An 11,143-nucleotide genomic window follows, 5' to 3' on the forward strand; every position below is an offset into this window, starting at 1 on the left:
GGCTATCATGTGAGTCATTAAGGTCACATGGGCCAGGGTGCTCTTGCTCTTTGATTCTCACCATGCACTGGAACATAAGCTGGGGGTTATCAGAACCCTGGACTCAGAACACAAGGACAGAAGGCAAGAAAACGAACAAGAACACATCAGGCAAGCACTCAGAACATGTGGATACCCTAACTGGGCCTTCATCAAGAGCGCAAAAAGACACAGAACGGAAACAGTCGAAAAGGACCGCAAACGGAACAGTATTGTACAACTCAGGAGGATCTTCAACAAACACCACATCCCTGTGCATTTCGAGCCCAATAACAACCTGAGGCAGAGACTGGGGACACTCTTTAGAGGACAATAATGAATGTATTCTGGCCACGGAAGACAGATTGTTTGAAAGAGAAGTGAAAGAAGCCATCCATGTCAAACTGGAAAAATCATCACTGAACTGAGGGGGTGGCCTAAGACATCACCCATCAGCCAATTGCAATGCTGTACTCAGAACCCTCCCCAGGCAGTTCAACAGCCATTCACACCAAGAGCCAGGTGACTTTGATGACTCACGTGATGGTCGGGCGGGAAAACCCCACCCCGTCACAACAGGACCCACCCGTTGTTAGTCTTTCTGACCCATTGACATCCTGGCCCATGTGACCTTAATGACTCACATGATAGCCAGACGTGTTCATGACTCTGTAAGAGATAATACCTGAGACTTCCCACCAGTCAGTTAGAACTAAAGAAGCCTTTTGGATGAGAGGCGAAACGTCTTCTAGAACCTCAAACAAGTTCAGTTGCCCTTTGGAAAAAACCTTTGATTTACCTCAGTAATGACATCAACATCAACACCACCTCCTCCTCCACCTGCTGCACTCTGATATCATGACATCATTGTTTCTTTTCCGAGCTGAATGATCATATAAAAGCAATGAACTGCGTGGATGAGCTCTCCTTGACTGGCAGTGTGCGTCCTGGAGGGTTGTCTGAGGCTCAGTCCAGGACCTGACTGCATAATGAGTTGCTGCCTTAGAAACTGAGGTGCTGAATAAACACAGATTACGACTGCAAACTCAATGAAAACAGCAGCACATTTGTGCAAAGACATTTTCTTAGTCAGTCTGGCCCTGTGTGTTTTAACTTTAGTGCTTCATTTTGTGTTGTTTTTATCACCACTGGCAAGAATCTACACGACCATCACATCCCATTGAAGTTGAACAGTGTGTGGCTCCCTCTAGAGGACGTTGTGGAGTATTGTGTTGTGTTTGCTGCAGAGGTTTTTGTGCAGAGTTTTGCTGTTTCCTGTCACTGTGGGCTGCAGAGCACAGTAGTACACAGCAGAGTCAGTCACTGCAGCAGAGGAGATCTGCAGATCGACTCGATTTCTCTCCTCATTCAGTTGAGCAGTCAGTTGAGGGTTTGGAGGTGTTGCTTTCACCACTGACGGCTCTTTTGTATCAGTGATCAGGAGAAGGAACTGAGGAGCTGATCCAGGATGTTGTCGATACCACTGGAGATTTTCACCTTTAATTGAATAGTTACAGGACAGAGTAACACTCCGGCCCTCTGATGAAAACTCTTCAGCTCTGCTGGCAGTGATGTCATCTTCCATGGTGGAACCTACTGAGGGAAACAACATGTGAAATTGAGAATTCTGTTCCAAAGTGAGAAATCCATCATTTGAAAAACATCACACATCAACGTTGTTCAGTGAAAACAAATGATGCTGTGAACAGTTTAGTTATCAGTTATTAGTGATGAAGTCGTCACATCTGGAATTCTAATTGTTAAATTGTGAACTTATTCATTCGGGATCTTTATTGCTTTAAAATATCTTTATATTTCTGGTTTTTAGTCAAAAACATACAAACCTATGAGAGTTGAGAAGAACAAAATTGCAGTGAGTGTTTCCATCTTTGCAGAGGTGAAAAGTTGTCAGTGAACGTTCAGTATGAATGAGTTCTGTGAGTTGTTGGTCTGATGTTCACAGCTGGAAACAAACAGTTCTCATGAAACACTTCTGCAGTCAGTAGGAGGAGACTGGTCTTCATTTGTGAAGCTCATCATCACAGCTGTGTCTCATGAGTGAAAACATTCAACACTGGATCATCACATCCCATTGACGTTGAACAGTGTGTGACTCCCTCTAGTGGACGTTGTGGAGTATTGTGTTGTGTTTGCTGCAGAGGTTTTTGTGCAGAGTTTTGCTGTTTCCTGTCACTGTGGGCTGCAGAGCACAGTAGTACACAGCAGAGTCAGTCACTTTAGCTGAGATGATCTCCACATCTACACGTTTCTCTGTTTTGTTGATGTGAGCTGAGAAACCAGAACCAGTTGGATGGATTAATCCTCCCTCTGTGATGTAGAGCAGGAACTCTGGTCTGGATCTCTGGTGTTGTCGGTACCACTGGATACTGTTGATAGCACCCTCGTATTTACAGGCCAGGTTGATGTTTCTTCCCTCTGCAACATGTTCTTCAGTCCTTTCTGGCTTTATGCTGTTCATGGAACTCAGAGCTGCAAAATGAGTTTTATTCATGTCAGTTAGTCTGCAAGAGATTCTCACATGAAGAGACTCAGAGGAGGTTCTGGACTTTTTCTGTCATCTTTGACCTTTTTCAGATGCATTCAATGAAGCAAAAGTCTTTTCTATCATGGAAATTGTTATCTTGCACAGATAAAGCTGTAGTTGTGAAATGTAGAGCAAATATCTGGTTAATACAGCAGGTTAAATGAGACTTTGATCTGTGTTGTAACACTCACCTAAAAAGTGAGAGCAAAGTAAAAAGAGGTGAAGCAACATGTCTTTGGAGTTGTTAAAGTCAAAGAGACAGCAGAGCAGCAATGTTCTTCCACTGCAGGAGAATGAAAAACGAAAGCGCCTCTCTGCTGCACAGCCCTTCTCCTCAACATCAAGCTGACTGTGCTTTTAGTTCCTCAAACCTTTCTGCTCTGGAGACAGAAATCATCTCATTGGTTGAGTTGAATGTCAGTGGGCGGGGCCAGAGAGCAGCTTTTTCGAGCCTCTCTGCTGACCAAAGTTCAGTTCAACCAGTGAGATGATTGGTTGATCCAGAGCAGCTCTGCTTCAGAGAAATGTTTTCTGGATCAGTCCTCCACACGGTTCTTCTTCCATTCATCCATTTGTTTCACATTTGAGGATTGAGTAAAGCAGGAGAGGACCTGACTTTCAGAGATTTTTAAAAAAAAAAAAAAAAAAAACATCTCTGAACAGAGGGGAAGGTCTGAGACACCACCTTTCTCCCACATACAATTCTGTCCTTTCATCTCTCCCTAAGAGATTCAAAGATTTAGCCTCTGAAAACAAACAATAATTTTATCTACTTTTCAGAGATTTGGATCATTCTCAGGCTACAAAGTAAACATCTCTAAAACTGAATGCTACCCTGTCAATGCTTCAGCATTACTACTCAAACAATCTGACATCCCTTTTAAATTTAGTCTGTCTGGCTTTAGGTATCTAGGGATCAACGTAACCAGAACGCTAAACTCTCTTTTTTCTGCTAATTTCCTGCCTTTAATGTCTAATATTAAATCTGACCTCCAAAGATGGGGAAGCTTACCTCTCCCATTAATTGGAAGAATTAATGCAATCAAAATGAATATTTTGCCTAGATTTCTATTTTTGTTCCACTGTCTCCCACTTTTCCTCCCAAAGCAGTTCTTTAAAACAATTGATCAGACTACTTCTCACTTCCTATGGTGTGGAAAGGCACCCAGGATCTGCAAATCCACACTTCAGAGATGTAAATTTAATGGTGGATTGTCACTTCCAAATTTTCAACTGTATTACTGGGCAGCACATATTCACAAGATTTCATTTTGGTTCAAATCAGTTGATCTGCCATGGTGTGATTTAGAGTCGCAGTCATGTGATTCATCCTCCCTAACTGCTTTGCTTACCTCTTCTATTCCATCCAACCTCTCTGGCTTTACAAATAACCAAGTGGTTCATTCCACGCTTAAAATTTGGTATCAATTTAGGAAGCACTTCAAATTTAAGTCAGCATCTACATTAGCTCCTTTATTGAGGAATCATTTATTTCAACCTGCATTTACAGATTCAACCTTTTTTGCATGGCATAATAAGGGCCTGAAATGTTTTAAAGACTTTTACAAGGATGGCAGTTTTTGCGGCTTTACAGATCTCTCAAGAAAATTTCATCTCCCACCCTCCCATCTCTTCCGTTACTTTAAAATTAGACACTGTGCCAATGCTTTGTTTCCAGCTTTTCCATCTCTACCTCCAAATTTACAGTGGGAGGAACTTCTAACTCGCGATCCACTTCAGAAGTCACTCATCTCCAAAGTTTATAATGAAATCCTGTTTTTTGATTGTTCACCAATTACCAAAGTCAAGATTGCTTGGGAACAAGAACTGGGTCTACATTTGGGAGATGACTGGTGGGACACTGCTCTTAAGAAAATTCACACTAGCTCAGCCTGTGCTCGTCTCACACTTATACAGTTTAAAGTATTGTTTAGAGTCCATTATTCCAAAACTAGATTTTCACAAATCTATCCCAGCATCGCAGATAATTGTGACAAATGCCACGCTTCACCTTGTAACTTAACTCATATGTTTTATTCTTGTTCATTACTCTCTCGTTTCTGGCAGAATTATTTTGATACCATGTCAAAAATATTTTCAATGACCATAACAGTCTCCCCCCATGTCGCTATATTCGGGTTCCCTGAAGACCACAACCGGTTTACCTCTAACCAATTAGATATTTTAGCCTTTACCTCCTTACTGGCACCATCTTCTTCTTCACTGGAAGTCAATCAAAGCTCCCTCCAGCACTCAGTGGTTCAATGACATCATGTCTTTTCTAAAGCTGGAGAAGATCAGATATTCCTTGAAAGGGAATTCTGATAAATTTTATAACAAGTGGCTTCCCTTTTTAACATTCTTTCACTCTCTGCAGTCTATGCCTCCTGATTGATGGACCCCAACCTCCTTTGCTTCCTTTTCTTCTTATCTTTATCATTATTATTATTTATTTGTTTTTTGTTGTTTTTATTTTATTATTGTATTTTTTTATCACTATCATTATTTTTACTTGTACATTTTTTGTTTGCTGCCCCATGTTCCTGTTAGGCCGCAAATACAAAAAAAGAAAACTTTCTAGGAGGTGGACTCTGTGCCTTGCTTTTCATTCCTCTTGATGCACAGTGTTTCTCTTGTATCAACATTTTAAACTGTGATGCAGGCCTGATGTGATATTCAATGTAATTATGACATTGGTTTCTGCTCTAATGTGCCTTCCTCCTAATAAAAATATTTAAAAAAAAAAAGAACATGAGAGGACCCAGGATTGAACCCTGTGGTTCACCACAAAACATCACAGGCTGAGAAAACTACAGAGAAACTTCTTTTATACAGAAAAGAACAAAATCAGTCAAAGCCTGAGTCTGAGACGCAACCAGTTCATGGACATGGGCGAATGCTTGATTGGACTACAAATATCTCTGTTTCCATTGTGTAAGAACATTATGGGATCACAAAGATGGAAATGGAAACCATGGAAAGTGAGTTTTAGCTTGTGAAAAACTGAAGATTTTGATTTGATAACTCATGAAAGTCAAAATTAATGGTCTTCTTATCTTATTTTTGAGGGGCGGGTGAGGAAAAGCAGGATAATGCCCAACCACGTGTCCTTCATCAGGAGTTAATGGACTCGTCCGTCCTCTGTGTTGTCCATTAGTTCCTGATAACTGACACCTCTTTCATATTCTATTTCAGTTATTCTGTCAGTACGTGAATTAATCTTCATTCCAAAAGATAAATTCCATGAACAACTGAATTTTGGTCAAAAGAACATTGTGCTTTATTATATCTAAAAGTTAAAATCCCTCAATGTGTCCTGTTTCAGGTCTGATGAAAATGTTTCATATCAATAAGATTTGAAAAAATAATTTGTCACATGTTGCCATGGTTACCTTGGTGAAATGTAATTGTGAGTGAATGAGTTGTCAGTGGTTTAATTTCTTCATCTTTCAATGGTTCCAGACTGCATCATCACATCCCATTGAAGTTGAACAGTGTGTGACTCCCTCTAGTGGACGATGTGGAGTATTGTGTTGTGATTGCTGCAGAGGTTTTTGTGCAGAGTTTTGCTGTTTCCTGTCACTGTGGGCTGCAGAGCACAGTAGTACAGAGCAGAGTCAGTCACTGCAGCAGAGGAGATCTGCAGATCCATTTGGGTTTGATCCTCACTCACTTTCACAGTCAGTCTGGAGACTGGATTAGATACTTTTCCTGTTGCCGAGTGAGATATGAGGAACTCTGGTGGTTTTCCTGGATATTGTCGATACCAGTAGAAATAATCACCACCAGTTGCTTGTTTGGAGTATTTGTAGGACAGAGTAACAGTGCTGTCTTCTAAACTGGACTCTTCATTGTTGACTGGACTGAGGTCTTCACAGCTGACACCTAAAGGAAAAAATAAGTCTGTAACTTTATGATGTGAAGGTTTGAATCAGTGAAGCTCTTTTAATGTTAATCATGTCACCTACCTCTTATTGTGAGCAGAAACAAAGTGACAAACAGACTGAAGTTGACTGACAGCATCTTAAAGATAAAGAGAATCTGTCTGTGTTTTGTATGAAACACCACTGTGAAAGTTTGTGTCTCTTCTGTTGTTGAGTCCCAGTTTTGCTCCTCCCTGAATCCCTCCCTCCTTCCTCTCACAACTCTGACAAATGGTGTGTTTGTCACTGCTGTGGTGCTGTTATTCACTAAATCACATCATTTCCATCAGGGAAGAAGTACGGTGGCTGAGAGAGCTCAACGTGCTGCAACCTCAGAAAACTCATTCAAATCAAGAAAACATCATTGATCTGAAACACATTTGCAGCATTTAGAAAACATGCTGCAGATCCACAAAATGACAGCAGAAGTGTTTCCAGAGGACTCTGAAAGGGCTGAACACGGCTTGGACACGCTTGTTGTTGCTGCAGTTTGTGACTCATGTGGTTGTCTTGTGATCAAAGCCTATAGCAGCATTAACAGGGGACGGTCCAAGGCAAGCCTGAGCCAGCCCTAACTGTCAGCTTTATCAAAGAGGAAAGTTTTAAGCCGACTCTTCAACACAGAGAGAGTGTCTGCCTCATGGACCGAGACTGGAAGATGGTTCCACAGGAGAGGAGCTAGATAGCTCAAGGCTCTGGCTCCAGTTCTGCTTTTGGAGGTTTGAGGAACAGTTCGTAAGCCTGCATTCTTGGACACGGTCTTGTCGTGGGGTAGTAGGGTGTTATGAGGTCTTTGACATACGATGGTGTCTGACCCTAACCCTAACACTGATTTTTACAATATGGGTAGGTGAAACAAGGCAGTCCTTGAAATGTGTTTTCTGTGGGAATTAAAGGATATATTCTAATCAAACTTAACTCCCAGATTCCTTCCAGTGGACCTGGAGGCCAGTCAGCAATACCATCTAGAGTAGCACAAAGTTAACGGTCATCCAGGTCTTTGTGTCCATAAGACAAGCTTGAAGTTTCGTTCAGTGCTTGGCTTCATCTGGCTTCATTGATAAATATATGTGGGTGTCATCTGCATAGCAATGAAGGTTTCTGGAGTGTTTCCTGATAGTATTGCCTCAAGGAAGCTTATATTGGGTGAATAGAGTCAGTCCAAGCACAGAACTTTGAGGAACTCTGTGACTAACGTTAGCATGCACAGAGGAATCATGGCTAACATGTACAAACTGGAATCGAGTGTCCCAGTCTCTGTAATAAGATGTGATGGTGAGTGGTGTGGAATGCAGAACGAAGCTGGAACAAGACAAGTCCTTCATCTGATGGCAGCAAAGACATTTTCTTTGTCAGTCTGGCCCTGTGTGTTTTAACTTTAGTGCTTCATTTTGTGTTGTTTTTATCACCACTGGCCACGACCATCACATCCCATTGAAGTTGAACAGTGTGTGACTCCCTCTAGTGGACGTTGTGGAGTATTGTGTTGTGTTTGCTGCAGAGGTTTTTGTGCAGAGTTTTGCTGTTTCCTGTCACTGTGGGCTGCAGAGCACAGTAGTACACAGCAGAGTCAGACAGCTGAAGCTTCTGGATCTTCAGAGGAACTGACTTATTCTTGATTGCAGCATTAAATCTGTCTTTCTGGAACTCTGCAGCATTTTCTGCTGTTGTTGAGAAACGTTTCAACATGTACTTTGGGAAACCATTTTCTTCTTGTTTGTACCAAAACAAAGTTGGGCTTGGGTCACTGGTCTCAAATGTACAGTCCAGTGTAACTGTGTCTCCTTCAGTAGCAATGACATCTGCTGTTGGCTGGATCACTCTGTCTTCTCCTTTACACTCTGAGGAAGAAGAGAACATGCAGAGGAAGACATGAATCAATGAAGATGATTGATTAAAGTGACCTGGTCAGAGTCAGACACACAGACATGTAGAATAGTTGTGACGTTCACTGACCGTGATCAGATTGAACCATTTCAGTTATTTCTACAAGGTAACAAGTGCTGACAGAAACAATCTGTTCTGCTTTTTCTACAATGAACATTAAAATGTGTGAATGTGCAGCTCAGAAATATGTTGAAGAGTTTCAAAGGAAACATGATGTGTTTTATTTCTCACCAAAGCAAAGAGCAGCAAGAATAATCCACAGCCAATGTTCCATGTGTACAACGAGGCTGAAATGAAGAGCAGAAAGTAGCTGATGTTCAGCATTCAGAGTGAGAATGGTTCTCTTCACAGCAGCAGTTATTATTGACAGATGGTTGAACACAGTGCAGAAGTAGTGCAGCGCCTGCTTGATAATGTGGCCCTCTAGTGGAGGTAAAAAGTTGAGTGGAACAGTGTGGAAAAAAGGCTTCCAGCAGCTCGTCAGTGTGTCAGCTTGTGTTTTTGTACAGAGACTGTGGGTTTGCTGTCACTGTGGGCCTCACAGCACAGTAGTACAGAGCAGAGTCAGTCACTGCAGCAGAGGAGATCTGCAGATCCATTTGGGTTTGATCCTCACTCACTTTCACAGTCAGTCTGGAGACTGGATTAGATATTACTGTTCCTGTTCCTGAGTGAGAGATGAGGAACTCTGGTGGTTTTCCTGGATATTGTCGATACCAGTAGAAAGAATCACCACTAGTTGCTTGTTTGGAGTATTTGTAGGACAGAGTACCAGTGCTGTCTTCTAAACTGGACTCTTCATTGTTGACTGGACTGAGGTCTTCACAGCTGACACCTAAACAAAGAGATAACTCTGTTATACCATGTTGTCAAAGTGTGACTGAATGAATCACTTCCAACAAACATGTGACTGAAGCTTTTTCATGCTGCGTGATCTAACATACCTGTTAGAATGGAAAGAAACAGTAGAGAAAACACACAGTGATGCAGTGACAGCATGTTGAATAAAGGTAATGTTTGTGGTCTGTGTGTTGAACTCTGCTGAATATGGAAGTTTCTCTCTCTTCTATAGTTGAGAAACAGCTCAGCTCCTCCCTCAATCTCTCCGTCTCCTCTTCGATCTGGATTTTCACTTCTCTCTGTGACTCTTCCTCCTGGTTAACAGACTGCTAGCAGCACTTTGTACCAGCTGGAGGTGGGAAGGTTTTTCTTTGTTTGTGTGGTTTCTTTATAACAGGAGTCACAGAAAGGAAGCTGCATTGATTTACAGGATGGATCACTTTTTCAGGGTTCAGGGCAAAGAAAAGATGGACTTGTTTTCTATTCCTAAAGTGAAGACAACATTATTTCATCACTCTACAACTGAAGTCTGCTGATAATGAAAGAAAAGTAATTTGAACATGAGAGGACCCAGGATTGAACCCTCAAAGTCAAAGTCAAAGTCAGCTTTATTGTCAATTCTGCAGTATGTACAGGACAAACAGAGAATCGAAATTGCGTTACTCTTCAACCCTTTGTGACAGGACATATATTAGAAAAGAGATAAATAAAAAAACTGTACAATCTAAATAAAAACTGTACAAACTAAGTAAAAAAATTGTACAAACTAAACAATGAAACATTGAGAATGTAATAGTGCAAATGCAAACGGTAGTGCAAAAACAATTAGCTTAACAACTGGTGGTGAATAAAGTGACAGTGTGTTGTTTTCCTGAGGGGAGGGGTTCACATCAGTGAGAGTTTGTAGAGTCCAGGGTGTATACGTGTGTGTGTGTGTGTGTGTGTGTTTGTGAGAGTGTGTGTGGTGGGGGCATGTCAGAGTCCAGGGTGTGTGTGAGTGTGGTGGTGGTGGTGGTGGTGGTGGGGGGCGGGGCGGCAGCGGGGTGTATTTCAGTGTCCAGCCAGGGAGTGTGTGTGTGTGTGTGTGTGTTGGGGGGGGGAGTTATAGTCCAGGTTGAGTGTTTGTGTGGAGGAGGGGGAGGGCAGGGAGAGAGTTCAGCATCCTGACAGCCTGGTGGACGAAGCTGTCCCGCAGTCTGCTGGTCTTGGCCCGCAGACTCTGCAGTCTCCTCCCTGATGGCAGCAGGCTGAAGAGGCTGTGTGACGGGTGGGTGGGGTCTCTCGCAATGCAGAGGGCTTTGCGAGTGAGGCGGGAGGTGTAGAGGTCGTGGAGGGAGGGGAGAGAAGCACCGACGATCTTCTCAGCTGCTCTCACGATGCGCTGGAGGTCCTTCCTGCAGGACGTGGAGCAGGCGCCATACCACACGGTGATGCTGCTGGTCAGGACGCTCTCGATGGTGCCTCTGTAGAAGGTGTGCATGATGGGGGCCGGGGCTCTAGCTTTCCTCAGTTTGCGGAGGAAGTAGAGGCGCTGGTTCGCTTTCTTGGCCAGCGATGTGGTGTTGGTGGTCCAGGAGAAGTCCTCAGTGACGTGCACACCCAGGAATTTGGTGCTGCTTACCCTCTCCACCGTAGCACCATTGATGGTAAGGGGGGCATACTGGGGGCGTCTTCTCCTGAAGTCCACAACAATCTCCTTCGTCTTCTCCACATTCAGAGAGAGATTGTTGTGTTCACACCACGAGGCCAGGCGGCTCACCTCGCTCCTGTTGTCCACCTCGTCGTCATTGCTGATGAGACCCACCACAGTTGTGTCATCGGCGAACTTGACGAGGAGGTTGGAGCTGTGGGACGGTGTGCAGTCGTGGGTCAGCAGGGTGAAGAGGAGGGGGCTCAGCACACATCCTGGGGGCCCCGTGTTTCAGTGTGG

General features: G+C 43.1%; 1 gene segment (V, D, J or C); it reads right to left on the reverse strand.

Annotated features, from left to right (window-relative positions):
- Positions 1–1,907: 1,907 nt before the first annotated feature.
- The window catches only part of LOC121614629, a 9,922-nt gene continuing 686 nt past the window's right edge, over positions 1,908–11,143 (reverse strand). Inside the window, 1 exon segment of the V gene segment in view lies at positions 1,908–2,508. Within this exon segment, the coding sequence occupies positions 2,138–2,508 (371 nt within the window).

This window comes from Chelmon rostratus, chromosome 12, assembly GCF_017976325.1.
Source record: "Chelmon rostratus isolate fCheRos1 chromosome 12, fCheRos1.pri, whole genome shotgun sequence".
NCBI classification, from domain to species: Eukaryota; Metazoa; Chordata; class Actinopteri; order Chaetodontiformes; family Chaetodontidae; genus Chelmon; species Chelmon rostratus.